Raw genomic sequence first — 18,390 nt, 5'->3', positions numbered from 1 at the left:
TATACATGTATTATCTAGTTTTGGTATTGTAAATGTACACAGGTATTATCTAGTTTTGGTATTGTAAATGTACACATGTATTATCTAGTTTTGGTATTGTAAATGTACACATGTATTATCTAGTTTTGGTATTGTAAATGTATACATGTATTATCTAGTTTTGGTATTGTAAATGTACACATGTATTATCTAGTTTTGGTATTGTAAATGTACACATGTATTATCTAGTTTTGGTATTGTAAATGTACCAGGTATTATCTAGTTTGGTATTGTAAATGTACACAGGTATTATCTAGTTTGGTATTGTAAATGTACACAGGTATTATCTAGTTTTGGTATTGTAAATGTACACTGGTATTATCTAGTTTGGTATTGTAAATGTACACTGGTATTATCTAGTTTTGGTATTGTAAATGTACACAGGTATTATCTAGTTTGGTATTGTGAATGTACACAGGTATTATCTAGTTTGGTATTGTAAATGTACACAGGTATTATCTAGTTTTGGTATTGTGAATGTACACAGGTATTATCTAGTTTGGTATTGTAAATGTACACAGGTATTATCTAGTTTTGGTATTGTAAATGTACACAGGTATTATCTAGTTTGGTATTGTGAATGTACACAGGTATTATCTAGTTTGGTATTGTAAATGTACACAGGTATTATCTAGTTTTGGTATTGTAAATGTACACTTGTATTATCTGGTTTGGTATTGTAAATGTACACTGGTATTATCTAGTTTGGTATTGTGAATGTACACAAGTATTATCTAGTTTGGTATTGTGAATGTACACAGGTATTATCTAGTTTTGGTATTGTAAATGTACACAGGTATTATCTAGTTTGGTATTGTAAATGTACACAGGTATTATCTAGTTTTGGTATTGTAAATGTACACATGTATTATCTAGTTTTGGTATTGTAAATGTACACAGGTATTATCTAGTTTGGTATTGTAAATGTACACAGGTATTATCTAGTTTTGGTATTGTAAATGTACACATGTATTATCTAGTTTTGGTATTGTAAATGTACACAGGTATTATCTAGTTTGGTATTGTAAATGTACACAGGTATTATCTAGTTTTGGTATTGTAAATGTACACAAGTATTATCTAGTTTTGGTATTGTGAATGTACACAAGTATTATCTAGTTTGGTATTGTGAATGTACACAGGTATTATCTAGTTTGGTATTGTAAATGTGCACAGGTATTATCTAGTTTTGGTATTGTAAATGTACACTTGTATTATCTGGTTTGGTATTGTAAATGTACACATGTATTATCTAGTTTTGGTATTGTAAATGTACACAGGTATTATCTAGTTTGGTATTGTAAATGTACACAGGTATTATCTAGTTTTGGTATTGTAAATGTACACAGGTATTATCTAGTTTGGTATTGTAAATGTACACTTGTATTATCTGGTTTGGTATTGTAAATGTACACAGGTATTATCTAGTTTGGTATTGTAAATGTACACAAGTATTATCTAGTTTGGTATTGTAAATGTACACAGGTATTATCTAGTTTTGGTATTGAAAATGTACACAGGTATTATCTAGTTTGGTATTGTAAATGTACACATGTATTATCTAGTTTGGTATGTATTGTACAGGTATGTATTCATTTTAGTTTTGGTATTGTAAATGTACACATGTATTATCTAGTTTTGGTATTGTAAATGTACACATGTATTATCTAGTTTTGTAAATGTACACAGGTATTATCTAGTTTTGGTATTGTAAATGTACACAGGTATTATCTAGTTTGGTATTGTAAATGTACACTTGTATTATCTAGTTTGGTATTGTAAATGTACACAGGTATTATCTAGTTTTGGTATTGTAAATGTACACAGGTATTATCTAGTTTTGGTATTGTAAATGTACACAGGTATAATCTAGTTTTGGTTTTGGAAATGTACACAGGTATATCTCGTTTTGGTATTGTGAATGTACACAGGTATTATCTTGTTTTGGTATTGTAAATGTACACAGGTATAATCTAGATTTGGTATTGTAAATGTACACAGGTATTATCTAGTTTGGTATTGTAAATGTACACTGGTATTATCTAGTTTGGTATTGTGAATGTACACAAGTATTATCTAGTTTTGGTATTGTGAATGTACACAGGTATTATCTAGTTTGGTATTGTAAATGTACACAGGTATTATCTAGTTTGGTATTGTAAATGTACACAGGTATTATCTAGTTTGGTATTGTAAATGTACACAGGTATTATCTAGTGTGGTATTGTAAATGTACACAGGTATTATCTAGTGTGGTATTGTAAATGTACACTGGTATTATCTAGTTTTAGTATTGTAAATGTACACAGGTATTATGTAGTTTTGGAATTGTAAATGTACACAGGTATTATCTAGTGTGGTATTGTAAATGTACACTGGTATTATCTAGTTTTAGTATTGTAAATGTACACAGGTATTATGTAGTTTTGGAATTGTGAATGTACACAAGTATTATCTAGTTTTGGTATTGTGAATGTACACAGGTATTATCTAGTGTGGTATTGTAAATGTACACAGGTATTATCTAGTTTGGTATTGTAAATGTACACAGGTATTATCTAGTTTGGTATTGTAAATGTACACTGGTATTATCTAGTTTGGTATTGTAAATGTATACATGTATTATCTAGTTTTGTGAATGTACACTGGTATTATCTAGTTTGGTATTGTAAATGTATACATGTATTATCTAGTTTTGGTATGGTGAATGTACAAATGTATTATCTAGTTTTGTGAATGTACACTGGTATTATCTAGTTTGGTATTGTAAATGTACACAGGTATTATGTAGTTTTGGTATTGTGAATTGGTTTTACAGAATGGCGGTACGTATACACTAGCTCACTCATGGGAATAGCCTATCAATTATGACAGTTGTGTACTGACAATGCTATGATAAACCATCCAATTACAATAGACAACAAACTATGAATTATTGAGAATGTTTTCACTAAGTCCCTTTGGTTCTACACACAAATATGTTTAACATATTTATACACGGAATAAAACAGTGAAATAGGATAGGGATATTTTGACATGGACTTAAGCTCCACATATATCTGGATTATGTTTCAGTTTAAAGTGAACAGTCGGGCAATGATGGCTAAAGTCGGTAAAAATGGTGTGAACGATCCAGTATAATTTCTTATGAAATGGAAAAATAAAATCTCTCGTCAAAATCTGTCTGCGTACGAAGAAATTAATTCAAAGTATGGGAATTCTAAAACGTCCTCCCGGCTCACTATGTCCGTGGTTACATTTCCACGCAGCCTCGCTTTCAATGCTTTCAACTTTTCTTTACTTTAATGGTCAGAACTGGGAAACTAAGCAGAACTTGACCGTCGTATTAATATGTGAGAACTTTTGGAAGGCCAATGAACGCATTTAGACTGGTTTCCTTTGCCCGACTATTCACTTTAAAATGTATTTATTGAGAAAAAAAATCTAAATAGGGTATCGGAGAGCAAACAAAAAGCAAATATGGATTCGTCTCAATTACGTTATTTGTTTTGTGAATCATTTCAGTTATTGGATCCGGGCAATAAAGTATTGCGACCAATTAATCACCCTAAATCACATTAAATAAAAACTCGAATACAAAGCATATCTTTAAAATACTACCACAACTAAATAGTTGGAAACAATGCTGGTTATTAAAAGATGGTACTAGTAGTAAGTATATTTGTATATAAATTAATAGAATTATTATAGTAAATATTTCACCTAATCTACAAAGAAACAATTTTGTTTTGAGATTATGGTTAGATTTATTCAATTCATTTTTGTTTTGTATTTGAACCTTTGTAGCCACGTCATTAAACAGAATGTAAAAAGAGGAATTACAAAAACCATCGTGGATCCTAAGTGATTAAAGACGGAGAATGAACAATTGTATTAAAAGTATGCGTCAAAGAATCTTGATGGTGTTAGACGTTTTACGTTAATGTACATAATGTTTGGAAAAGGCAATGAATTCATTACAGTCATCTTGGTCAGTAGAGGGTAAACCACAGGATCTCATGGCAGACTTAATACATACTGTAAAGCGTGGAATATTCATCGTGTAGACATTTGCGTAGTTTTCGTGTTGGTTGTTAAAGAGCCAAGAAAAATATATATAAATAGCGTGTTTCTGTTAAAATATTTGATTAATAGGTAAAAAATTATGTAATGTGTTAGTCATGAAGAATAGCAAATGCAAAAAACTAAAATGGAACATACTGTATGCAAAGGGGTCAGTTTTAAGTTATACATGTTTATATACATTCTTATTTCAATTACTCAAGTCCGCTTATTTCTTTTTAGATATGCCTTACTGTATTACATCTAAGGCTCAAAACCTGGCGTGTCTTCAATATACGTTTGAATGCAAGAAATACAAGGCTTTCTTTCAAAATCGGCATACAGGTATTTTCGATTCAGGCATTGAGAATTAAGACACTTTGTACTCTAATAAGATTTTGCACAACAATAACATATTGATAATTTTAATTACTCACCATAAGTGGAGCCCAACACAGACCAAAGACTGTAGTCAGTACACACATCAGTATGATCATCTGTAACTCCACATCCCTCTGGTTCTTCTTCTTCCTCCGGTACCGCCGTCCACCATTCACCTCACACACCTCCAGGTTTCCATTATGAGCCAGTGCTACCCGTTTTAAGTACCTCACCCGTAATAGGGCGAACATGACGTAACAGTTACATGACGTCATAATAAGCACAACTGCAAGATTAACCGAGGCGTACAGATAACCGTAAGAATTAGCAATAGGGTTGTTACTATGGAAATCCAGAAAGCACCATGTACATGGGTATTGCACCGTGTAGGAACCGATCCCAAAAAGGGGGAGAACTCCGAATAGAAGAACAACGATCCATAGGGTTATGAGAATAATCCTTGCACATCCATAAGTACACCGCTGGGAATGTATAAAGGCGTATTTGATGGCCAGAAATCTCTCAATGGCCATAGCACATACGATAAGCGGGGTTGATAAACCAAAACATATCATTACGAATCCATTAAATTTGCACAATATATCCCCTCCGACCCATTTGCGGCCATTGCTGTATGACAAAATGGTGACAGGGGAAGTTAGGATGATTCCTGTCAAATCCGTCCAGGCTAACCCGGCCACTAATGTGTAAAACACACTTGAACTTTTGTTTTTATGGAGTACATAAAGTGCCAAGATGTTCCCAATGATCCCCGCAGAGCCCATTAACACTGGGGATATGATAGTGGCCCCACGATGGTGGACTCCAAACGTCTCATTTTCACGATCCTCATAGTCGGAATAATTACAAAAAGCCGGAAGATTAAAAGACGACGAATCCGCCATGATGTGCTCCAGCTCGCTTGTGTTAGAGCTAAGGGGTATGTAGTGACTAGTCATTCTGATAAAGCGCACGGATTGATGGAGCTATGTCTCTATTAACTCTCCAAGCTTGACACTTTCTATTGGGCGTGCGGTCGTTGCAGAGTACATCCAATGCTCCCACATTCTGTCTTTACTGTGACAATGGATGACAGCCAACTGAAAACAAGATTAGAGTCTGACATTAATTTTGCGAAACAATCTGTGTGCTTTCCGCCAGTAACCCATTCCAAATGACAGAAAAGTGTTGATGATTACGCAAAATTAATTATTTTCTCCCTGACTGAGTATTAGCCCAACAGTAACAAGCCCATCAAATCATCAAGTGGCATTATGTATAAAGTATATTCGATAATCTTAAATATACATAATTATCGTAATCGATCGTTACTGCTGTCCAATTAACGTCAGTCGTTCTTCCTCCCTAGACATTAAGTCGAACAATATCTGACCTGACTGGTTCCATTGCGAACACAGTCCATCTGTTATTTCGCTCTCTAAACAAAGCGATACTTGATGGACGCTATGGTACACTTGTGTTCCAAACGTTCTAACGACCCAATGGATGATTTCATAGAAGCATTGTAGTAGGTAATACGGAAAAATCAAATGTCACAAAGATGACGAATGTGTTGTACAATGTTGCCAATAGCCGTAATCCTCAAGGACAATGGAATTAATCAATGAAACATTAAATCTATTGTAAATATGTACACAATATTAGTTGTATTGTATGCCGGAACACGGCCTGGGTTTCCTCCAACTTGTCAGTATGATTAGAGAAGAATCTAATGCATTTTATTTTCAGTATTAAAGTGTTTATCGCTGCCCACGCTCTATTTCCTAATACAGAGGTCGTTGATGGTCTTCCGATAGAAAAGAGGATACCAAATCAATATACAACGAAGGCAAAAATGATGGTAAAAATAAAGAGATTCTAATTCCGGTAGGGATTAAACGGATTGACTAGGTGTCGGTACCTTTTTAATTATGAAAAAATACCCAACATTTAAAACATGATTGCCATTTCATGGGGAAATATCCCAATGAAAACATCAAAACAAAGAAAAATAGAAAACTAATTGATGTAACAGAAACCGAAACAATATTCACAACTACGTGGGGGAGAATGTTGTCCTAAGATAATCTGTTTTCTGATCAGTCGATAACTGGAGGGTCATCACTGCACCTCAATCCTAGTTTTACTATGAATCGTCAGCAACGTCAAAAGTTAATTTGGTGATAGCAATTTTCGTCATGCTCTTGATGTAATACAACAGTGTGTATTTGTGCCAATTTCAGACATGACATTCATGGAAAAAAATAGGATTGTCAATTGGCAACCAAATTTATTCCTAGTTTTCATTCTGACAAAACAAAATTTTTCACCCCTTACAACAAAATGGAAAAAAGAAAAATTGTATTGCTTTACAGTTTTGGTAATGGTGTAACCGTTCCGTTTGATATGAAAATGCATGTAGTCTTCAAAACACAGTATATCATTTGTATTATATTATTATTTTATAGTATCGGTATGTAACATACTGTACTTAAGTAGTAGTGTCTGTTCTTAGATTTGTTCTACAGTAATACTTCATATCGATTGTCAATAATGTTAAGGACTTAACACTATCACCTTTCGGTTAAACTGATTGGTTCATTGGAGTTATTATGTAAAGGCTATACTGTTTACTAAAACATACATAAAACAATTTCACATTAACTTTCATTTTGGCTCATTGAAGTGTAAAAGGAATGCAGCTTAAAGATGTAATTACATTCTTTACATAAGATTCAACAACACGGGTTTTAATGTAAATTGCTGTTATAGCACCAGTACTCCATTTTGTGAGCTTAAGCGAACGCAAAAGTGTGTAAAATATGCAAAAGCTATGATGATGATAACAGAATCAACTCGTAGAAAGATTCAATTGTGGTTTACGAGCGTGGTGAAGAAACACTACATTTGCTATCTCGTGGAAACATTCGGTACTGAAACGTACAACAAAACAACGTAACAAACTTATTTTTAGTTCTTCATTGACTTGCAGGGAATTTAGGAAATACATATGTAAATGTATAAAATTTGTATTCGAGGAAGAAAAAAAAGGTTAAATTGTTTGATTCCCTGGCGCTATTTATAATTGTTCATGGAACAATAAATCCATTAGTTTAATTAGTGACGTCATCAGTCATGTGACAACTAACCGCTGTTCTCTATGGTCTATATATGGGAGACAAATATACGTCATCACTTTAGAGACAATTGATGGTAAAATCTATTCCGTGAGATTTAAAACCAAACTGAATTATTTATGTTATCTGTGACTTTGATGTAAACGGCCGGATTCCGTGTCTTTAAACCAGTTGTGGATCATTGATTATCACAGGTAATTCATTACAATGGACAGGTATAGCTACCTGAGCGTTATTAGAGATGCTGTCGGGATCGATATCAACTGTGGTAGTGGGAGGGTGATGTGCAACTCAGCATTCGATCGGGTGATATTTATAGAATTGATCTCAAACGAAAACAGCCAACAGGACAGTCACCCACTCATGTGTCTACAGATGTTATTGTGAAGGAGTTGACTGATAAAGGACTTGTTATGGTAATAAATAATAGCTATCCGCTCTTATACCAGGTCACAGGCACCAGTTAGTGAATAGTAAATCATTTTCATTACCGTAATCTTATAAAAACACAACAACAAAATTAAAACTGAACTGCTGAACTAATTTTCGCTACGAATTAATTTAGCGTTTTCATACCTTATGATTTTCATGGAAATTTTACTTTGCAAATAAGCTGATACAGTAAATGCTACACTATAGGTCTGTGAATGAAACAACGAAATATTTACTTAAAAACTGAATATTTCAGCTCTTCATTGATTTTGCTTAAACTTCAATGACAAAATAAAACATGTAATTAGTACAATAAAACTGAAAATGTCTGGCGCGAAAAGTAACATAAGTAAATTGTACAGTTCATTTATGAGCATGTTCAATACATGTAAAACATTCATATTTCTGTTCACAGGATGAAGTTATTTTTGCAAAACCACATCGCGAAATTATCGAACAATGGGACTGTTCCTGTGTTAACTGTTGACATGGCACTTCACTTCATCAAGAGACACCGGTTTGGATCGATTTCTATTGATTAGTGCACATGCTACAACAACGAATTCTCTAACACTGCACGATGTCATGCATTCTGAACAATTGAAGGAAACCTCAAAAGATCGAACCCTTTTCAATAAACCAACTATGTTGATGATGAGAGTGTCCCTCAGGGAAATCTACTTTTATAAAGGGTCAATGATGCTTGATGGAAGCAAGCTTCGACAATAGATTTATTTACAATGATGGTGAACTAACCTTCACACAACTAATTTTCTTTTGCGTAAAACAATGTAGATTGTTGTCTGAAAGCTGCTGATGAAATTAATGTTAGCTTATTAGTAAATTGACTATATCCTCGTATTAAATACAGGGAATAAAAAAAAAGAATCACCCATGATCAGAATGTTACAGTGTTTATTGTAACATGTTTACGGCTAACTAATAGACCACCAGCTATAAGCTGCATTTATATCTAAAACGATGTTCTTGAATGCATGTACAGTATTCACGAATATGTATAAATATGGTAAAAAATAAGATTTTTTGTTTTATTAAATAATAAGATAAGCTCCATGTTAAAAACCGAGGCAGCGAATAATGTTATAGTCAAACCTATACGATTTTTTTTTTATACATTTACGTTAATTTTCATAACGACGATAAATACTTCAGTTATCACACAATTCAACTAATTCTTTATTTGCATATTACAGAGTTGTCTGCTCTTGCGGTACGTAATGATTGTGACGTCATGTGTTTGCGACCGGAACGTCACTTTTCGGAGAAAACGACGTGAATTGCGCTCACAAAACAATGACGTAACAATCGATACCTACCCGCAAGGGAGCTAACTCTGTAATATGCAAAGACGGAATAGGATGACTTTTAATAGACCATAAAACCAAAAATGTAAGACAGAATAACCAAATATAGCATATGAACATTGTTAACTAACACTTTGTAAAATGGTGAGATTTTCCATCAGAGAAAGCGTCTTCCAATTTATTAACAAAAGTTGCGAATGTATTTAAGTCAAATACATATTGAACAAACTAAGGATAAATCAGAAAAAAAGATCAATAGATCAATAGAGAAATTTGAACAAGAGAATGATTAAAATTTTGAATTTTTGAAAGAATTTTATATAACATTTAGATAGATATAGATGTAGATGTAGATCGTTTTCAGTAGAGGAACAGATAGTTACTCTTCAATGAATTAATAGATGATACAGTACCTATTCCGGTTAAGGATGGCCTTGTAGATATATACCTGATGTTACCCATGTTTTATCACGTTATCAGTTAGTATTAGATACTGATAATACATCTTAACTTATTCCACAGCTTCACAGTTCCGATTGTGAAATTGTGGTTATGTAAAAGTGTTCTCGAGTGACGTGGGAAGATGCTTTTATTTATTTGTTATGTCTAGTTGGCACGTGCTTCCATACTTATTCTTTTCTGTTTATCATAAATGTCAATCTTTATTTTGTAAAAAGTTCAACTACATCCCCTCGTATCATTCGTACGACAGCGTTGGTAGGTCTTTCTATGTAAGGTACGCTACACTGCTTCTAGCATGTCGATACCCATTTATAATCTTGAATGGAGTCCACACCGGAACTTGCTTAATTCAACTGTGTCTAAACTAAACTTTTATCACAAAATTATCACAAAGTTCAACAAGAAAAGGATTTAATTTTTGAGTTTAAAAAAACCCCAACAAAATAACTTTATTAACATATAAATAGATGTAAACATTTTTCAATACATGAACCAATAGTTCCTCTTCAATGAATTAACAGTTAAGTGAAATCCAAAATTCCGATCTCCGGATATTGCATACGTTTTACCATATTCCTTTTGAAACAGTTAATGCTTGGTGCTGATGCTACATCTTCACAGTTCTGATGCTACATCTTCACAGTTCTGATTGTGATATCAATGCTGCGTCAGACTGCTCTTGTTTGCTGTGGGTCGCTGCGTCATTGTGATCTTGATTGCTGTGGGACGTTGCGTCAGTGTGCTCTTGGTTGCTATGGGACGCTGCGTCATTGTGATCTCGATTGCTGTGGGACGTTGCGTCAGTGTGTTCTTGGTTGCTATATGACGCTGCGTCAGTGTGCTATTGGTTGCTATGGGACGCTGCGTCAGTGTGCTCTTGGTTGCTATGGGACGCTGCGTCAGTGTGCTATTGGTTGCTATGGGACGCTGCGTCAGTGTGTTCTTGATTGCTATTGCCGCTGCGTCAGTGTGCCCTTAGTTGCTATTTGACGCTGCGTCAGTGTGCTCTTGGTTGCTATGGGACGCTGCTTTGCGATGTTTATGTCTAATTTTCTCATCTTCCATATTTTTTGTAATGCTAGGAATACTCATGCCTCTTTATCAATATTGCCATTGTCTATTTTGAAAAGTTCAATCAAACCCCCTCATATGATTCGTGCGACGATGTTGGTACGTTTTAATTTTAGTCTTTTTATGTAAGGTATCTTGTTCAGTCCCGGAAGACCCATGCATTGCTCTCCACTACACAGCATCTACGTAAATATCCACAATTCTTGTATGAAGTCCACACAGCTAATCTAATTCAGTTGTCACTTGTGCCCTAACTAAACTTTTATACAGAGGAATGCATTATTTTTTGTTATTTAAGCATTATTCTCAATATCTTTTGGGGTTATGAAGTCAAAGACAAAAAACGAAAAGACATTCCTCTTCGCGTCTATGAAAAAGAATGTCCGTCCGTTTTTTGGTCTATGACTTCATAACCCAAAAAGATATTGAGAATAATGCTTATAATTCAATTCAGATAACTCACTGCGCTACTAAGGCATAACCTATCGTGATTTTACTTATTTTTACAATGAAACAAATTGAGTTGGGGCGCATTAATATCCAGCCAATAGTTCAGTTTGGCCAATGACTGTGCCGCTTTTAAAATTCCCCGCGAAAACGTTTTGTATGTATGACGTCATAACACTTGACGTACCATTTATCCGGTCTATGGAAAAATAATCTCAAAGACCTAACCAATAGAAATGAGTGTAATATATGAAATTAAATTATTCAAGTATAATTCTAAGTCATATTCGGATATATTAAAACTTTACAGCAGTGATACATCGGGGGATTAACAATCCACTAGCATCATCTATCATATTATATCTTAACGGAATGCGCGAACAGTATTAGAACAATATACTTACCCTGTCTACTTTAATGTATACCTTTCGAACAAAGACGACACCATTATCTGTCTAGAAGCCTTTGCGTTATGGCATCTAGAGCAGTACTAGTCGCACCTAGAGTTAAACAACATTATTCAACCGTTTCGTTCTTCGATTACTTTGCATTCCCTCAAACAACGGTGTTAGTCTATGTTTCGTTTAGGTGTTTTGGTCACGTTTTCTATCTACTCAAAATAAATATTGTCTAGTTTGATGGAGACAGATTATCGTACAGACTGTCCTAGTTCTGAAGTTTACTCTCTGTTTCTGTAGTAATCTATAATGAGGATCATCATATCAAATTGTCTATGATAACCCAGTGCACTTTGTATGAAGAACGACATCAGAACAATATATATTATAATGTTATATAAACGGAATGGTGTACTGTATTATACAACCAGATCCCTTGTGTAGGGTTCTGTCCTACTTTTAGTAAAGCGATAATTGGTGTGGTCTTTCATAGGACAATCAAGACAACTGTGTCAATATTTTCTACCATGGGGTCATAACGATCACGTGCTCATGAACACGTGCTAGTCTGGGACTTACGTTTGACGTGGTCGGTTTTTGTGCTAATCCATACACGATTTCGAACGTTGCCACATAAATGTAGCACTGATATTGATATTTGAGACTTGACTCAATCCCACAGGATCGTACGTAGGCATTAATCACCTGATCGTAATTATATCGGTCATTGTCTTGTGGTAAATACTGTACTCAAATTGCATTGTTTACTGAAATCTTTTTGGGACGGAAATTTCATATTCATCATCATATGTTCGTGACAATATCATTTACCGGTATTGTTCTTGTATTATTGACTTATACTTATAGTTAGTCTGGCATTCTTTGTGTTGTCTGGCGTCCGTCATAAATATCTGTCTGATAGTAAGTGCGCAATTTTCTCGAGATTAATTCACAGCCCAATATCAAATGCTCCTACAAAACCTAGACAGTTTAACCTCTAGAGGGAAATATCACTGACAGGTTTTTAATTCACCAAGAACTCGCTATATTCAAATTTTAAAGATCAAATATCAAAATAAATCTCGTAAAGATATATTGAAAAGAATACTAAAATTCGCGATACAAAACAAATATCAAGTGACAATGAGCTTTGTGGGTTTCATATTTTACATTTCAATACTAATTGATATTGAATACTTTCGTTTGTTTATGATGGACGTGTAATTCACGAAGACGTGTTGACATCTCGCGAGATTTGAATGTCTACAAATCACTCTGGCTAGGCGTCATGTCTCGTTAAAAGCGTCATTGTTTTACTTTTGACAATGAACATCATCAATTATGTATTGTCATAAATGGATATGTTCTAGCATTTTGATTTACTGCTTATAGTATTGGTGTCACATTGTATCGAAAGGATAGGAGGACGGACATTAATGACACGAGATCTTGCACGTAGCCATGTTGTCAGGATGAAATTGGATATGTGCGAAAGCACTGTTAGACACAGCTATTTGTAACATGAAAAGCAAGCACAAAATACAAAAAAAAAGTAAGAAAAACATGAAAATATATATAAGAAATGAAAAAAAACCCACTTATAATTAAGTGTTATAAAACAACTTCGCGAAAACTAACATTCGCAGATTTAAACATTGAGTAGAAATTCATTTCAGTATATAAGGTGTATGTATTTATTCCCGGAGATTAACTTTCGGAGATTTAAACATTGAGTAGAAATTCATTTCACTATATATGGTGTATGTTTTCATTCCCGGAGATTAACTTTCGTAGATTTAAACATTCAATAGAAATTCACTCCAGCATATATGGTGTATGTTTTTATTCCTGGAGATTATTTTTGGGATATTTAAACATTGAGTAGCAATTCACTTCAGTATTCATGGTGTATGTATTTATTCACGGAGATTGACTCACGCTTGTTTACTCTGATCGGAAAATTCGATCCAGCATATATGGTGTATGTTTTTATTCCTGGAGATTATTTTTGAGATATTTAAACATTGAATAGAAATTCACTTCAGTATATATGGTGTATGTATTTATTCACAGAGATTGACTCACGCTTGTTTACTCTGATCGCAAAATTCGCGAAAGTAAATTACACGCAAAAGAAAATTGTTTTATAGACGTTTACATTTTATTACTGTCCACAGGAACGAGAACACAGCCTTTACAATGTTATTGAAATAGAAAATATTACCATAGAAATATATCAAGGAATCACATAACGTGTATTTAACGATATAAAAGTTTAGTTTGTTCTATATTCAAAGTTTTATTCCAAGTCGATGTGTTAACGTTGTTTACACCTGTAATTGCATTACAGTATCAGGGTCATGGGGTACACACATTTACCGTTTAGATATGTGACTGTTTTAATATGGAGTCAAAGTTATACTATACCTTAAAATTGGAAGCGCATTAAAATACTGGTGAACTAGTAGTCGCCACGGTATGTAAGATATGCCCATTATTCAAACGAAAACTTCAGTGCCAATATCAGCTTCAATGTCAACTGTACACCTCGCACCCGTTTACAGCTACATATTACTATTTTCAGCGTCAAATAACTATCATACTGAATGAAATAATACTCAACTTTCGAGGTGAATATTATACGCCGTAGATCCACATTCTGTGATTATTTTTTTTATTTCAATAACGTTGTAAAGGCTGTAGACGTGTTTCCTTGAACAGTGATGGAATGCTAACTAATACTGAACTTTTTTTCATTGCCTACACACATAATTATGTTTTTCTTACTTATTTTGCTATTTTGTGCTTACTATATATATTGTAAGCTGTCTATAATATCACTTTCGCGGATATCCTATTTCAATATGACATGACTTTGTGCGACTTATCTTTTACACATCACATCGTGAGAGTACAAAACCATTGGTTATACCTCACCATACAGTTTTATCATATTTCAAGTATTTGTCATTGCTCTTAATATATAATGGGTTGATACAAATTATCAAAATACATCTAAAATATAAATAAATGCCAAATTTGAATGGGAAAGGGGACACATGTATGGAATATAATTCTTACGAGAAGCAGGATGATCTTTCATGTTTCATCAGATTGATACAATTATTTCGCGTTTGGTTGCATAACAACCAATTCACCGTGAGTAAAAATCGCAAATTATTCTCATATGGTATTCTAACGTACCTATGTTTTAACTTTAATACGTTACTGGGGTATTGCATTTTTGTTTGCGATTTCTAATCACTCATTTCATACGCGAAAGTTAATTTTCACACAGAAACAAGTTGTTTAACAGTCATCTTAGTCCAGGTGCCAACCAGAAAACCCAAAAATATAGTTCGCATAAAATGTTTTTGCTGATTACGTTGCAGTAGAATGTGCTTAATCAGAATCCGAATGATGCCACCTTGGCATCTTTGGGGAATTGAAAATATTCAAGATGGCCGCCATGAACGTTCTCAAAAACGGTATAAGTCAAATAAATTAGAGTTAAATGTAACGTACTTGCAAAAGATAAGTTTTCTTTCTTAAATTTGCAAGATAGATGCATATTCTTTGATAGAAAATAAAATCCGATAAAAACTAATTTTCAGAATCAGTTATTTTACGTCATTATTTTGTCGAAAAATGAACAATATTACTTATATTGCGCAACGTTAAACATAATAGCATATTTAAGGACGATCATCCGGGAAAAAGATTTACTACATCACACAAACTGTTTACCAATGTCCTGCAGGTAGAACATCAGAAGTGTACCTGTGCATGATCGTAAAAGGCGACTAAATTTAGGATATCTTTTTTTATTTTATCCTGGGTTATAGAATAGTAGCCAGAGCTTCCCCACAAGGGCAAGCGCTCAACTGCGCAAAGTGAGGTGATGTCAAGAGAGACATAAAGAAGAAAAAAAGCAGTTAGGAACATGAGGAAAGAAAATATCCGAAATTTAGTCGCATTTTAAGATATCATGCAATAGAAGGCAAATGGTACAATTATATTGCACTACCTACAGGCCAAAAAACAACAGTGCGGCGGCGGAAATTACAGCAGCCAAAATAAACGAACAATATAAACCAATGTTAGCATATAGGAAGCATACAAGCATCATATCAATATTCTTTGCACTATGTAATCACTATAAGGTATTGTATTTTGAAATAAATTAGTTACGTACTTCTTTCTCAAACAGCTAGACATACAATTAATACCAATTTCAATGCTAAGTGACTAGTAACTTGTTATAATATGATTTAAAAGCCAAGAGAAGTCGTTGATAATGCATTTATGAATTTACTATACTTTCAGAAAAAAAGATTTGATATGATCATTTTACCGACATTTTATAAAACTAAGCCCTTTGTTTTAAACACTAGTTTATACTGTTTTGGTAGTAGCAAAACGTTTTAATAATCCCGAATAACAGAAATAAGGACAACTATCTTGTCATATAACCCAATCTTAAACACTTATTTAAATCAATGTTAATTAAGGATTAACCTGAATGGATTTTTATGTTATGAAGATATAACACAAAAATCTGAGTGTACTTTAAATAACCGCGAAGCCATTTACGACACTCAGGCTTTTGTGTTATATCTCCATAATATAACAAATCTATTCAAATTAATCCTAATAATTCAATTTACTAAAGATAATCTCTTCTATATTCAAAATTCATTTTGGCTTTTGGCTATGAAATCATTACTTCGTCATCTCAGCCAATCAGAAGCATCGTGACAAACGACGAGGCCATTGTTTTCATTTATGGGCTGATAAAGTAAATTGTAGGCCAATGAAAATGCTTGTAACAAGCAAAATTGAATTATTTAAGAATAAATTGATACCCACATCCATTTACATACAATAACACTTGTGTGTATTATGTATTGACCTAGATAAAGATCTGTTTTCTATCTTCATGATCCTGGCTGTTAATAGGACGTTATAAACTAATACCCCCATCTCAATATGGTAAATGTTATTAAATTGCATGGGATAACAAAACGCCCCCACCCTGTCACATTATACTAACAATGGACAAACCAGTGCTTTCACTTCCTTTATCAAAACGATGTTCAACTCCATTTATTAAATCAAACATATTTTAAAAAGTTAAAAAAAACACCCATAGTAATGCAATCAAACATCCCACAGAAAGATTTTTCATGTTCGTTATATTGGAATGTTGTCATTTTGGACTCCCATATCAAATTAACTAAAACTTGTTTTCTAAGGTTGTTACATTCAAGCTAGTTAATACATGTATAACCAATAAATTACACAAAACCAGAATAAAAATATAAATATCATAAACCATTAAGAACAAAAAATTCAATTTGGCCTTCGAAAAATATCAAAATTAACATATAATAAGTATAACATTTTTATCTGGTAACTATTTTGGAAATGAATATATCATTAGTAAGCATTACCCTTTACAGTTGCTACATGTATATTTTTCAACTGATATCGTTTTCAAGTATATTGTACATTAAAATGGGTTAAGAAATGTTTTTTGTCGAAGTACTGAATCATATGTTTTATTGACATTTTGATGGTTCAATGCCTCATAACATCTTTGTGCATATCAATTATATTCAAACTGGTTACGAAACAAAGGCATCCATTCTATATTAAATAATAATTGAATATCTGTCTTGAAAGTTTGTCCAGTTGCTCTGTATGTAGGGCATAATAATTGTACCTGTTGTCCCTTCATTATCGTAAAAGGCGACTAAATTTTGGTATCTTTTCTTTTTCTTCCCAACATCGCTGCCTAAATTGGCAGAGTTGAACTCTCGCCCATTTGTGGAATACATCCCCTAGCCGAGCCTCACATTACTCTAAAATGTCGCAATGTCTGGTCAGTACAAAGGGAATGGGGACGAGTGTTTGCCCGTTGTCATTTTAATGTGAACGCGTGGGCTGTGATTAATAGAATCTTTCCCTACCTAGAGGGTGTGACAACGAAATCACAACCCGAGGGGTAATTCATGAACGTCTAACCCGAGGCTTGCCGAGGGTTGGACATTCAGGAATTGCCCCGAGGGTTGTGATTTCGTTGGCCCTGCAGGTAGGGCATTAGAATTATACCTGCTGCCCCTATTGCATGATCGTAAAAGGCGACTAAATTTAGGATCTTATCTTTTCTCTTTTTCCTAACTGACTTTATCTTTCCTAATGCCTCCCTTGGCACCGCCTCACTTTTGGCCTTGAGTTGAGCATTCGCCCCTGTGAGGAAGGCTCTGGGTTCTGTCCCCTAGCCGAGACACACCAAAGTCTTTAAAAAGTGGTAGTTTCTGCTCCTGCTTATTACATATTGAAGCATGCAAAACATCGTTATTACAGGTTATACCATCAAATAATCAATTTCAAGAAGTGTGTATTTTCATTTTATGATAAAGATGTATTGCATAATAAACTAGTTTGTTTGTCGTGTTTTTTATTATGATAACGTTAGCAGGCAGGGTTAACAGGCAGGGTTATGTTGAGACGGCTTTTCATGTATGCGCTGTATTGCGTAAAGAAGTGAGGGAGTGTTTTGGGAGACTGGTATATTTGTGTTGTGTCTTCTTGTATAGTGGAAATTTTGGAACTCTTGCCCTTTGTTCTATC

The 18,390-nt window shown here is 33.8% G+C and overlaps 2 protein-coding genes across 4 annotated transcripts in view; both read right to left on the bottom strand.

Annotated features, from left to right (window-relative positions):
* Positions 1–18,390, bottom strand: part of LOC138325742 (prostaglandin E2 receptor EP4 subtype-like) — a 71,984-nt gene that overhangs the window by 25,987 nt on the left and 27,607 nt on the right. For all 3 annotated transcript variants that reach the window (XM_069271599.1, XM_069271601.1, XM_069271600.1), the window contains exon 2: positions 4,539–5,582. In XM_069271599.1, the coding sequence (XP_069127700.1) occupies positions 4,539–5,441 (903 nt within the window). In that variant the 5' untranslated portion in view covers positions 5,442–5,582. The remainder of the gene's footprint in view (positions 1–4,538; positions 5,583–18,390) is intronic.
* LOC138326485 (adipocyte plasma membrane-associated protein Hemomucin-like) lies at positions 10,496–17,594 on the bottom strand. Its single transcript, XM_069272585.1, has 2 exons — positions 17,480–17,594; positions 10,496–10,797 (listed from the first exon to the last, which is right to left on the bottom strand). The coding sequence occupies exons 1-2, from the start codon at positions 17,592–17,594 to the stop codon at positions 10,496–10,498; spliced, it is 417 nt and encodes a 138-aa protein (XP_069128686.1).

Source organism: Argopecten irradians, chromosome 6, assembly GCF_041381155.1.
Source record: "Argopecten irradians isolate NY chromosome 6, Ai_NY, whole genome shotgun sequence".
Classification (NCBI taxonomy): Eukaryota; Metazoa; Mollusca; class Bivalvia; order Pectinida; family Pectinidae; genus Argopecten; species Argopecten irradians.
Note: the sequence above shows the minus strand (reverse complement) of the source record. Positions and strands in the feature narration are given on the sequence as shown.

Bases quoted from the DNA above. Each gene is read 5' to 3' on its own strand.
- LOC138326485 (XM_069272585.1), bottom strand. From the start codon at position 17,594: ATGTATTCCACAAATGGGCGAGAGTTCAACTCTGCCAATTTAGGCAGC. The intron at 10,798-17,479 runs GTACAATTATTA...ACACTGACGCAG, and splicing joins CGATAATGAAGGGACAACAG to CGGCAATAGCAATCAAGAAC.